The following is a 13852-nucleotide window of genomic DNA, read 5'->3' on the forward strand; positions in this document are numbered from 1 at the left end:
CTTCTGCATTATTTACACTTCCAGCATACCGTATCACCAATACGTACAACTGTGCGTTACACTTCTGCATTATTTACACTTCCAGCATACCGTATCACCAATACGTACAACTGTGCGTTAGCTGTGATCAAGCAAACAAAGAACTGCTAGTTTCAGAAATAAAGGAGTGAGAACCTGTCTGAAGGAGATATTGGGAATTTAAACTTTGCCTTTCATCTACTCCAGAAAGAAGTGAAAGAGTCCATTTTGGATCCATTTTTGCAACCAGAATTCTGAGTTCAAAACATTGCCTAGCTGATTCTGTTCCCCGCTCCCTTGCTTAGGTTCAGATTGCTGGTCTAGTACACTTTTCTCTTTTACATAGAGGGAGAAAGATGGGATGGCACCTCCAAGAGGGAAATGTCACCCCATGAAAACTTACTCAACTGCCTTTCATGGTGGCATGATCAATCTGCAACTGTCAAAGTAGAGGCAGGGCAGGGCTTTAGTCTGAAGCACTGCATGGTGTGAACATCAATACCAAAAGTATGCAGATTGCTCTGGTGCCCAACAGTCTCTCTCTTTCCTGTTGGGACATAATTGCACCTCTCTCTGATTTGCAGTTCACCTCACAATGCCAACATCAGCTGCAGAACAACTAGTTGGTGTTAAAAGACTGACTGATCACTGGGAAAATACACGGGGCGGCTGAGGGACTGACTTGGGATAAAACAATCTCTCTTGAGCCACCTTGTCCATAAAATTCAATACAGATATCACTGTTATGGGACCAAAACAGCTTACAGCCCAGTCCTCTGCCTTGAGATATAACCCTGGAGGTCAAAAGTGCCAGAGAATAAATTTAAAAAGGAGGCTGCTTTAACTGAGCTGTGGGTCATCTTTAAAGTCACAAAGAAATGATCTCTCAAAAATTTTTGAGAGATCATGAAGAGGATCTTGTGAAAGAAGTGGCCTCTGGTGAGGGGTCCAATTCACCAGGAATAGAAATACCAGTCACAAAGAAATGTTAAAGACTAACATGTCAAGAGGCTCTAGGTAGCCATTCTGCCCCCCACCCGTCCACCGCATGCTCCGGATTCTGTGCGATGAAGGAGATTATCTGTTCTCCTCTTCATTCCAGTGTGAAAATGTAAATTGCATTGGGGCGGGGGGGGTCATATCATAGAACACACTGGGAAAAATGGAGAGGGGAGAATCGCCAGAGCCTCAGGCACTCCAAAACGTAATTTAGTTCTCCTCTACATGTGTTAATAGTTCATGTTCCTTTCAATATATTCACATTAGCAAAGGGGCTGACACCACCCCCATCTTTTATTTAAACATTAAATGACAACAAATTCTCCCAAATCGAAGGTATATCTCCATTTTTTGTTTGCTTAGCCTTAGATGAAGCAGTTACAAGATTTTTATTATTATTATTTTTTAGAAAGGTAGCTGGTTGACGCTTTACTCCAAGCCATTTTTCTTCAGCAATTAAAATTTACCTAAAATTGGCCTGAAATTTCTAAAGATGCTTTGCCATTGACTGGAGTGCAAGAAAGCATTTCAATTATCAAATCCCCATTCTTTTAAAAGAAAAACCAGATTTTGCATCAGTTTCCCAACAGCTCTCTTTTCAGGCAATTGAGCCCAGGCAAGTAGAAGAAACAGGTGCCAAGAGATCTGTGCCTGCATATTTTCCCCTCCACTGCTACTAGCAACTCTAGGAAGAGATGGAATTTGAAAACTGAGGCAAGGAAAGGATTTAAAAGCCCCTTGCTGTGGACCCCAATCCAAATTGGGGTCAACGTGACTGCATCTGCCAAAGAAAAAGAGGTCAGGAAATCACTTAATAAATATCCCATCATGTCACATCTAGTTGGGCCCTGTGAGGTCTGGAGCTCTGGTGTTGTGCACTGGGGCTCAAGGGCTACCGAGAATCCCACACAAGGGCCACCAATCCAGCACAAGGAGCGCAACGCAGAAGAGCTACGTTCTGAATGAAAGTGATCTTCTGGTGAGAACCTCTGCAGTGATCCAGAGCCTTGAGGTTTGTTGCTTTTGCATATAACCTCAAATGAACTGTTACACTTTGAGAGGGGAAAGCGTTGTGACACTCAGAGCAGGAGCAATTTTCTGTGCTGAACTGGATTTTATTTTTTTAATTAAAAAAAGCCACAATACCAAATAAATCTGATTACTGTGTTTTTAAGCTATGTTTTTAAATGGATTTCTAGTGGGAGGATACCCTTAAAATTTCTACTCTTGCAAAACTTAATGTGTCCAAGGCACAAAGAAGCTATTTACATTTTAAAAAAACCAAGCTAAAACAGCATATGAGCTCTCCTTGAGCAATAATTACTCTAACCACTACATCTTCAACCTATTGGAACTATACTCAACCGGTTAAAATATTAGGTCTCAATGTCGGCAACATTTGATGCTATTTAAGGAGTGTTCTCAGCTTTTTGAGACAAATAATGGTCCCACATACAAATAAATTATTCAGACAAAGTCTTCTTTGTGCAAAAGTCTTCAGCACTTAATATCTCAGGTTAGTCCAATACCTAACGGAAGTTGTTATAATTTATTTATTAAAAACCAATAAATCTACAGATTATTCCAAGTAGTGCTTTTGTCCCTAAACAAAGCTGAGAGAACCCACATTGCAAATTTATCTTAGGTGCAATTATTGCCGGCTACAAACAGGTTTAAAAGGCTCCCAAATCAACACAAGATACACACCCACCAGCCACACATGACCTCTAGAACCCACAGAGACCCAAAAGCTCTAAAAAGAAAATGTAGGGAACAAATCCTTCTCAGCATCAAACTCTGAGCATTAACTCACACAATCCCTTGTAACATCCAACTGGCGCCTCCACATAGTAAATTCCACTGAGGAGGTCCAGGCGACTCAGTTCCGCATAAAAACTAAACATCACTTCCATCATTTGAAAGTCAAGGAGCTAACAATTAGAGGCTTTTGGCTAATAATTTTTGCAGTGCAGTATCATCTAAGTTGCTCCCTTTGAAGCATTAAGAAAATCAGCTAGTTAAAATTAATGGATTATCCCTCCAGCTAGTAAAATTCACACAGCCCAAGATTTAAGAGGAATCTGACGATCTCTGCCACGTAATCTTGAAATGTATGTCGTGCTGAAAGAAATGTGACTGCCACATTGGAGCAGAAAGGGCCCGAGGGGGGGAGAGGGACCAGCGGGAGGGAGCACCTCATCCCAGTTGTCCCATTCATGCGCAAACTGGATATTGTAACGGGCTTCTCTCCCACATGCTTTACACCACTAAAAACAACTGAGGTTGTCCACCCATTTTTAATGAAAACTAGAGGCCGTAATACAACAATAGACCAATGCCTAGAACTTTATTAGGCAGTATAATTACATCACATTTCTAAACTGCCTGTGCCCCAATTAATACTTAATTTTAAAATACAGACTATAAATAGCAGGTAAGCAAGTCAGGTTCCAAATGTATTGATAATCAAAGAAAAATATTCTTAGAATATCACTGAAGAAGCTTTTGCCCACCTTCCAATTTTAAGCAGGATTTTTTTTAAGTTAACACTCTTCCAAAGATTCCTGTAATGTGCAAAAATAACTAGAGAAGGCTAGTGGAAGGCTTGCTCCTGCTCACCAAAATAAACTATAGATTGTCATAGTCAACACACATTTACACCGCTAGGCAAATAGTGCTTTCCTGCTTTAAGATGAGCTACAGGAGGAGCCCTACAAAGGGTGCAAGAAAGCCAAGTTTCCCACATAAGATATTCTAAATGTCCAATGCAGTTTCAAAAATCTACAGTGGGAACTCAAATAAATTATTCTGTAGAAAGGGGGGGAGGGGGGAAGGCTCATTTTATGAAATGTGATTTGGGTTATGTGGAAACACATGCTGCACTCCAGTAAGATAGTGGTTGCTCGGTATTTGTACCTTTAATATATTTTTAACCTGTTGGAAGCAGCCCAGAGTGGCTGGGGAGACCCAGCTGGGTAGGTGGGGTAGAAATAATTGTATTATTATTTTTATTATTATTATTATTATTATTATTATTATTATTATTATTATTATTATTAGTGTGTAAATTTATATGTCTACGAATACTTCTGTACATACGGGAGAAGCACTAAAGTGTCATTGGGTTGTATTAAAACGTTACCCACATCCTCATTATCCTCCTCCTCCTCTGCAGTTCATGCAAACCATTTTTATTGTAGGATTCTTACAAAATCGTACTGTATAAGTAAATAGTAAATCAGTACATTTAAATGACACCTAGTATTTACATTTCAGAAAAACTCAATTCTAAACATAAACCATTTCTCCTAAACCTGATTTCACTATGCAACACATTCCCTGTGTTAATCTGGAATATGCTACTCAAATTTAACGCCCAACAATTCAAGGCAACAGAACATACTTTCACACAGCATGTTGAGAACACGGAGGAAATTCTCCTGCTTGCTCCAATTTGACGTGCAAATTAAAATTCCAGTTTACATGTAGCACCACAAATGTGCCACAAACTGAGATTTAAGGTTTTTTAAAAAATGGGGGGGGGGGCCTAAACTCAATGCAAAGGTATTTGTGCTTATGTCAGCCAGCAGATGTAAGCTACCTCCAGTTATTCTCACAGATAAACATGGAGAAAGGTTTTAACCGTTCTATACTTACAGCCCCAATTCTTCAGCACCAGCTGTTTTATAAAACTATGCACATTTTCTCCTGAGAAGCGTCCAGAAATGCAGAAAACAGAAGACAGGAAAGACAAATGAAAAGACTGACCAGAAGTATTTTCCCCAACAAATGCCTGTGAAATACTTCACTGTTGAGAGACAAAAGTATGATGCTGGCTAACAAATGAATTAAATCAAATCAAATCACGTAAAAGAAGTTTGGTTTATTTCATTTTTTTAAAAAAAATATTGCACAAATAATTTTTTTTAAAGCTTGTTAAATGTGAAACTCGAACTACATGACTATCTTAATATCTTTCCACAGGCGAGTTTTTATCATAAATCACACTACTAAACCGGATCATTTATTAATGATGCATATTTCATATCAATGGACTGTATCATGTAACAACCTGGTGATGGAAGCTACATTGTCAATGCTATTAAAATACCTCACATAAGTTTAAATACTGCTTTGAAACCAAATAATTGGGATTCACAGTTTTATGACAATGGCAGTATTTAGTCAGGTTACCTGTTTATAATAGCTCTTACGTCGTAAATCAATTTCAACCTAAATACAGTACTGTTTTTTGAGGGTGCTTGGAATTTTCTGCAAGTTATAAACAAGTCTCAACAAGCGAAGCTATTCCGTCTTGCAGATCAGAAACCTTAAAAATAAAGAGTACCCAAGACGACACTAGGAGATGAAAGAGGCCGCAGCTTTGGCCCAACAGACGCATCCAGCCCATCATTCAGGGCACAAATAAACGTTTCATGCTAAGCAGGTTGTCCCGTTCAGAGTTCTGTCTGCTCCATGTGCTGGCTAGTTACAAGGACAGGTTTATGAGAGCGATGACATGCTTCCAGACCAACAAACAGGAGCTAAATGCACTGCAAAGGCCTGTGAATAAAAATGCAAGGGCTGCAGAGCGTAACCACATCTATTTACATTTTGCCTGACAGCCACCTAAGTTGTTTAAGGTTGCCTGTTCCTATGGGACGGCGTCAGGGGTGTGTGTCCAACTGAGATGGATCTTAAGAAGTTATAATGAAGAAATCGAGGACAGAAGAAATTGAACAGAAAGAATGGGCTTTGTAGCACTTTTCTTGCTTATTCATGAAAGAAATAGCGTGTGCAACAAACGTGACTCTATATACCCAAACAAGGAAAAATGTCACCTTGATTTAAGTTGGCAATATACTCCCAAGTAAATAAGAGGAAACTTCCTTCTCAGGAAGGTGTCTAGGATCCGAATGCAGGGGAGCTTATTTCTAGACAGACTCTAGCATCACTCCATACTGGTATTTTTATACTCAAAGATAAATTCCACTTAGAAATAAAATGTGTACATTTTATTGCATATAAAAGGTCTCATTCTGCTCTACGATACTTTCTAAATGTGAGTAGTAGGAGCAAAATATACAGAATTCTCCCTGCTGCCACATGGGAAACAGCCCTGAGACTGTAACCCAGAATACCTCCTCACTCCATTCATCTCAGAAACACTCCCATTGAGTTTTGTGGAACTGTTCCAGAGCAAAGGACAGATAGATAAACTGATACTGCCTTTCCAAGTTTGTTTTAACTGTAAATGGCCCTATCAGATGTTTGCTACTGAAATGTCATCCTTTGCTGCTAGGAGTCACTATGGAAGATTTTAGTCCAGTCTTTTAAAAAAAGGTGTGGGTTTTGCTTATTTTGGCTTCCTAGAGTTTTAAACCTGTATCAGATCTGTATTAAATTTCTGACATACACAAATTCAAGAAGGTTATTCATAAATATAGATCCATGTGTTATATCTGCACAAACTAATTTTAAACTATAATAATAATAATAATAATAATAATAATAATAATAATAATAATATATTTATACCGCGCCCATGAGGCTGAGTTTCCCCAGCCACTCTGGGCGGCTCCCAATCAAGTGTTAAAAACAGTACAGCATTAAATATTAAAAACTTCCCTGAACAGGGCTGCCTTCAGATATATAACATTATTTATATTTACTAAGCACTTTTCTCACAAAACTGACCCAAAACTACTTACATAAAGAGCATAAACATTAAAGCCAATTATAACAAAACCAATAGAAACCTAAAAACACATCTATACAAATAAAATAAACAAAAATGAGATATGGTAGTTGACTTCAACAGCGCATTTCTCCAGTAAGAAAAGGTCTTCACAGATTGTTAACTGCTATAATTAGAATAGCTATGGGATAGATGACAGGCAGAGAGAGAGAGAAAAAGAGAGGGGTGGGGATGAATTCTTACACTGCAGTCGATGTTAAACTGCAGCTAAGCTTGGAAAAAAGGAAGATGCTTATGTCTGAAGTTCTTAATGACCAAGTGTTTCCAAGAAATCCTCAGGAACAAGGCACAGCCTAACTTCCAAAGTCCAGTAGCTTCCAATCCCATTATTCTTCACTCACAAACTCACAGAATAGCAGCACTCCACTGCATGAACACTTCAAAATAAATGTTTAGCTTTGTTTCATTTTATGTATCATTTTTTTAAAAAATGATGCAGCAGCAAAGTGTGAATAGGCTCTGTTTTAAAGGTCCTGGTTGACTTCTAATATATATTTGTCCTCTCGGAAGTAATAAGAAATAGAAACCTACATGCTCTGGATAAAGCAGAGTGACTGCCTTGGAATCCTTTCCCTGATGTTCTGTTTTATTTTGTTTTTGAAAATGTTTTTGTGGGTCTTTGGACCAAAATAAATATATTATATTTGGCAGATTTTTTAAAAAAAAGATGTAAAGAGTGCCCCTTTTCCTCCTGTAGATGGTTCATTTGTTCAGCTGCATAAATCCTGAAATATTTGGTAACCTTTGGCAAGAACACCTACTGTAATTCTCTACATACCTCTGTTAGCCTTCTTAAGGACAAATTTTCAGAAATTGGCTACGTTTTTCTACTCATACCATTGGCAAAGTTAGGTCAGTATCTTACGTTTAACTTTAGACCCAGTAATACGATGGTAGCTTTCTGCTCAGAAAGCTGGCAGATTAAGTGACAGTGCCTTTTTTTAGCATGGTATGAACAATAAGGGCTGCTGCCTTTAAAGTTGTTATAAATTGCATAACAATGGCAGGAATCATTGGAAATGAAAATCATGCAAATATCAGGCTTAAACCCGCCTAACTCTTTTGCTGGATTGTGGCCAATGTGTGACCTCAAAACATCACTGATATGAAGCAAAGCAGAGCTCAGAAGTTTTTCACCTGTGTGTTTCTTAGAAACAAATTAAGATGGTCAAGTTATTTCTCTCCTTTCCAATCCGATTGTACTTATAGGGAACAAGTGTGTGCATGTCTGCACTTAGGTGTGCGTCTGGCAAGGTAGAGGTGACGGGAGCTGTGATTTGTGCTAACTAGCTATTGATCCAGTCAGATCTAGATGTTGTGTACAAGAAACAATAAAAGAAGGAGCCAGGAAGGATGCTGTGTGAAACTCCATTTAAAAATGGAAAAGGCAGCCCCCCAAACAAACCAATTTATGTCCTTGCCTGGATGAAGCCTGAAGAATGCTGATGGGCTTCCCAGCATCTGCCGCGCATGCTAAGCACTCTCTGCCTCAGAAAAAGAAGCTCCCTGCCACTGGCACTGCCAGGGAACAAAGACACAAACAGCAAAGGCAGCATTCAGATTCGACAAAGCCAAAGACATGAAAGCCAGCGGAGCGGGGAGTTTCTCAAACAGCCTCCTAGAAACCTTTCCACATACCCTAAAAACACAAGGCTCAAAACAAAGCAAAACAAAAACTTTTTCTGAGCAGATGCTGGAAAAACAACCACAAAAAAGGAAGACCGATGGCTAGTATTCCCCAGTAGTCAGCTCCTTATCATGTTTCACAGGGATCCGACCCATCTACTGAATTCCACATACCAATGAGCGAATGAAGAAGTGCCTGGTCACGTTCACCAGGTCCTGCTGCCCTGCCTTTCCGCTCACTAACCGAGAGTTCCACCAAATGAAGAAGAGCATTGCAACTGCCTAGCTTTAGCCCTCAACACATTTTAAGTCTGACCTAAAAATGAAAAACTAAGCAATGTCTGCTCCTCTAACTTTTTTATTTATTACTATATTTAATTACTTCAACGCAACACCTGAATTGGAATAAATCAAATGCACCTTAGGAACAAGAAGAAAACCAGAGATTCCTAAGATGAATGAAGAAATTTAACCAGGCACACAGTTCCCTTCCTCTCTTACTTAAATGCTACTGAAGTGCCTTTGTGTATGCAAGGCACTGCGCTTATTTGAAAGAGTCAGGAAAATGTGCTGGAAGAGCCTGCTCTACGTGAGGTGCCATGAGTACCTTTTGATAATTCTGCAGGGGCGGAGGGAGCAAGACCCCAGCACAGCAAAGGGCACATGTGGGACACCTCAAAGGGATCATTCACACATGAGCCTCCAAGAAGCTGGCTTTTCCTAAAGCAGCTATCCTGGCAAGAACATACATCCCATTGTTGGAAACTTACCCTGCACATCACACAGGCAGTGCGGCAGAGACACAAAAATACTAGCTCGGCCTTCTGCCGCTCCTCCCCCATTTCTCAAGCACAAAGAAAGGCATGGGGGGGGGGTCGGAGGGAACGGGGCCGACATTAGTTGGCGCAGGTTTTTGCGGCTGATCCTCCCGCAGCCTGCTTCCTCCTCCCCCTGCCCGGGACCCAGGAAGGCCACGGCCGCCAAGGGGCTGGAGTCCACTTCCCTCCTGCCTTCGGGTTGTGCTGGCCTAGCCTTGCAAGGGGGTTCCTGCCGCCCCCTTTCTGCACAGCATCTGCCTGGAAGGGGCGCCCCAGAAGCCCCCCCCCCCACCTCCGCGCGCCCCGTACCTTCTTTGCTGGGGTTGGGCGGCTTGGCCTTCTCCCAGGGCGCCAGGGCCTTGTCGTCGTCGTCCTGCCCCTCCAGGAGGGCCTTGTCGCTGGGCAGGTACCAGGCGGCCGAGTGCTCGGCCATCAGCGAGTCCAGGTCGATGGTGCTCATGGCGCCCTTGCCGCTCTCGACGGCGGCGCAGCAGCTGCTCAGCTCGGCGCTGTCGCCGCTCTGGCTGCCGCCGCCCGCGGCTCCGTCGGGGGGCTTCTTGGCGCTCTTGAGGCCCAGCGGCTGGTCCTCGGAGATGCTGAACTGCTGCCGCTGCAGCTGGATCTGCGCCTGCAGGATCTCCAGCGGGTGGATCTCCTCCTGCACCGGGGCGCCGGCGGGGGGGCCGCCGCCGTAGCTGTCGGGGCTGGAGGTAGAGTTGCTGCCTGCGCCGGCGTGGAGGCTGAGCTGGGCCAGGGAGGCCTTCTGTCCGTTCAGTAGTGCGTGGTCCCCCGGACGGGGCTGCACCGGGCTGCGCCCCGCCGGGCAGCCCTTGGCCAGCTGGTTGTCGGAACTCGACGACACCTCGTCCTCGTTGCCGGCCTCGTCGGGGAAGTCGCCTGCGCCGCGGGGCGAGCAGGAGTCCGCCTTCTCCAGGGAGGGCAGCAGCTCGGGCTGCTCGGAAAGAGGCGGCGGCGGCGGCGGAGGCAGGAGGAGGTCGCCGCCGCCGCCGCCGCCTCCCTTGGCCCAAGCCAACGGGGGCGAACTCAGCGCCTTGTGGGGCTCGTGGAGATGCGGAGTGCCGCCCCCTCTTTCTGCCCCCTGCCCGGGACTCCCGCCTTCCACCCCGGCCGTGGGGCCGTACTTGTCAAAGAAGCTGCTGCCGCCGCCCCCTCCGGCGGCCGGGCTGACGTGCCCGCTGTCCCGTTTCCTGCGCCCCCGACCGCGCCCGCCTCCTGCCTTGGCGTCGGGGCCCGGGCCGGGCGAGTAATTGGGGGACAGGCCGCTCTCGCCCGGGGCCGGCGGGGCCGGCGCGGGCGGCTGAGGTCCGCCGCTGCCCGGCTCGGGTGGTTCGGCCGGGCCGAGCTTGCTCCGCTTGGGGCCTTCGCTCCCCGCCCCGACGCCTCCGCTCCCCGCGGCCGGAGCGCCCTTCTTGCCGAAGGTGACGTTGAGGTTGGGCGCGCCCAGGCTGGCGATCATGTTCTGGCACGCCGTCGAGAGGGCCGCCAGGCAGCTCTGCCCGAAGAGGCCGCTGCTCTCCTTGGGGCCCGGGGCCCCGCCGCCGCCGCCGCCGGGAGGCCCCGCCACCCCGCCCGCCACGCTCCCTTTCGAGAAGGAGCCGAGAGACAGCGCGCCCAGCTTGCTGCTGGACTGCGGCGGCCGGGGCGGCGGCGGCGGCGGCCCAGAGGGCTGGAAGTCCGTCGGGGGCCCGTAGGAGGCGGGCGAGGCGCTGTGCGGGGTGGCCTGGCGGCTGGAGGCGCCGAAGGGGAAGCCCTGCTGGGCCGCGAAGTCCGGCGGGCCCGGCCTGCTGCGCTCCGAGGGCGGGCTCAGGCCGAACTGGCCGTGCAGGCTGCCCGGCGAGGGCACGTGTCCTTCGCCCCCCGACGGAATCCGCAGCGGCGGCGGCGGCTCCTGCAAGCCCGGCATGCCGCCCACGCCTGGCCGGAAGAGCAAGTCCCCTGCGCCCGGCGCCGCCGAGGGAGGATGCGGCGCCGGGAACCAGGCGCCCTCCTGCGCCTCGAAGGCGGGCTCGCCGTGGTGGTGGCCCGCGTGGTGGTGGTGGTGGCCCGCGTGGTGGTGGCTCAGCTGCTGCAGGCTGGGCTGGCGGAGGCGCTGCTGCTGCTGCTGCTGCTGGCTGCGAGAGGCCGCCATCTGCTTGATCATCAGGGCGGCGTTCTGGCGCTGCTGCTGCTGCTGCTGCTGGAGAGCCGCCTGGTGGTCGGCGCCCGGCGGCGGGAAGCTCTCGGGCCCGGGCGGCGTGAAGTCTCCCGGCAGACCCGGGTAGGCGGCCGAGGGCGAGAGGTGGCTGTCCAGGCTGGCGCTGTGCATGCCCGCGCCGCTGCCGCCGCCGCTCCAGGAGTCGAAGCGGGGCCGCTTGGCCACGTTCATGTAGGGGGGGGCGTCGAAGTGTTGCAGCCGCTGGCTGGGAGGCTGCTGAGCCGGCGGGTGGTGGTGAACGCTGAAGACCGGCTCGCCCGGCCCGTAAGGATGCTGCAGGCTCCTGTTCTCCAGCCGGTGGATGGGGTACTCGAACTGCGCGTGCTGGCCTTGCAGGAGGGGGCCGCCGTCCTGAAGGCCGGGGTTGGCCGCGTTGCCCTCGGGGCACGGCTGCTGCCGGGGCAGCGCCGGCGGGCACGAGTTCTGTCTGGCCAGCAGGGCCCCCGGCGGCGGGGGCTGCTGCATTAAAGGGTGCCTGCCTGCGCCCAGGCTCGGCTCCAGGCCCACCGACATCTTGCGAGCGCCCCCAAATCTCTCGAAAAACTGCTGCTGCTGCTGGGGGTGCACCTTGCCGAGGCCGCCGGGCCCTCGGGGCAAGGCCGAGGAGGGCCCGGGGAAGTTCCCCCCGCCTGGCGGCACTTGCTGCCTGCTGGCCCCGTAGTGGGGCAGCTGCCCGTCGGCCTCCGACGGCGAGAAGACGGGCAGGTCGAAATGACTCTCGCCGCTCGGGTAACTGTACTCCAGGGACTCCACGGCGGCCGCTGCTTGGCTGGGGAGGCGCCTCTGCGAGTCGAGGCCGTGCGGCTCCGAGGTGGCGGCTCCTGGCAGGCCGTGGAAGGAGGCCGCGCGGTTGGGCGACTGATCCAGCGGCAGGCAGGGCGCCGGCACGCCGGGGTTGTGGTGCTGCTGCGGCGGCTGGAAGTCCTGGAGGGGCCCTGCCCTCTGCTGCCCGAAGCCGTCCGCGCCTGCCTGGCCCTCCGCCAGATGCTGCTCGTAGCCGTCGGCAGCGAAGCTTTGCTGGCCGCCTGGGTAGCTGAGGAGCCGGCCCCCGTGAAGGCAGGAGGCGCTGGGCTCGGCCCCGAAGCCGCCGCTTCCGAAGTGCGACGGCGGCTGGTGGGCGCCGTGCGAAGGCTGCTGGCCGCCGAAGAAGCCGTGCACCGGCTGGGCCTGCTGCAGGTCCGCGTGGCCCCCGCGGGAGGCGTGGAAGCCGTACGCCTCCCCGGGCAAGTTCAAGTTCATGGCCAGCATGGCCGAGGCGGGCTCGCTCAGGGCGCCCAGGGTCCCCGCCTCGCCTCCGGGGGTCCCGCCGTGGAAGGGGGGCGGCTTGAAGTGCGAGCCCATGCCCGGCCCGAAGCCCCCGCCGCGCTCGCCGCTCCGCCCGCTGCCCTGCGGCTCGAACTGCTCCAGCCCGAACATCCCGCCGCTGCTGCCTCGGTCCCTGGCCGGCCGGGTCGGTCCGTCACTGGGGGGCCATGACGGGCGGCCGGCCAGCCAGCCGGAGCTGGTGCTGCTGCTGCTGCTGCAGCGACGCGCGCGAGGAGGGAGGACGCCCCGCGCGCCCGCCTCACATCTTGCGGGAAAGTTGCTGCCCGGCGCCGGAGCTCACGGACTGGGCTGGCCGGGAGGCGCGCTCCGCCTCATGGCCCGCGGAGGCTGAGCGGGCGGGCTCGTCGTCCTCGTCGCCTTGCCGCTGCCAGGCGCCCGCTCGCTCGCCCGCCCGCCTGCCTCTTTTGCGCTCGCTCGCTCGCTCGCTCTCCGCCCGCGCCCAAGAAACAGCAACAAGTTTTGCATTTCAGCAGCCGCGTCCAGCCATCCGGGCTGCGCCAATGAGCGCCCGGCGGGGCGGGGCTCCCCCTTAAGGTGGCTCTCCGGCCGCGCGCTCGCACGGCGTCGCCCCCCCCCCCCGCCAAAGGGAGCCGCCGAGTATCTCCAGCGCCTGCTGCCGGCGGGCTTGGCGGCCGGGCTGCGCCCCAGCGGCGCCTCCTTAAGAGAGCAATTAGGGGGGCGAAGGGGCGGCGGCCCCGAATCAATCGGGTGTCATTTAATAGCCGCGCGGCTCTTTCTGAAATATTTATCCCCGTCGCCTGGGTGCGAGCGCGCCTCGCCCGCTGACCTCCGCGGGGGCTGGACTCCACCCGCCCAGCACAGATTTCTCTCCCGCGCCGGAGCCCCGAGCAAGCAACTTGTTCACGCGCGCCCCCCCCCCAGCAGAGACCAGCGCGCGGCCTGCTGCTTCGGGGCCCCCGGGAAGAAGGGGGCGCCTCCCCCCCCCTTCCAGTGCACCGCAGGCGCTTCCCCGCCTCCCCCGGAGATCTATAAAAAAGCGGGCCCGAAGAAGTCTTTGTATATGGCAGGAGAGTTTTTAAAGGATTTTTCTGCAGGATCAGGATGCTGGGCTGTGATTAAATATTGATTTTG

General features: G+C 50.7%; 1 protein-coding gene across 1 annotated transcript in view; it reads right to left on the reverse strand.

The window, feature by feature from the left end:
• Positions 1–13154, reverse strand: part of MN1 (MN1 proto-oncogene, transcriptional regulator) — a 43001-nt gene extending 29847 nt beyond the window's left edge. The window contains exon 1 of the mRNA XM_083478983.1: positions 9529–13154. Within this exon, the coding sequence (XP_083335109.1) occupies positions 9529–12850 (3322 nt within the window). The 5' untranslated portion in view covers positions 12851–13154. The remainder of the gene's footprint in view (positions 1–9528) is intronic.
• Positions 13155–13852: the final 698 nt, after the last annotated feature.

This window comes from Podarcis liolepis (assembly GCF_965112155.1).
Source record: "Podarcis liolepis genome assembly, chromosome: 15".
Taxonomy (NCBI): Eukaryota; Metazoa; Chordata; class Lepidosauria; order Squamata; family Lacertidae; genus Podarcis; species Podarcis liolepis.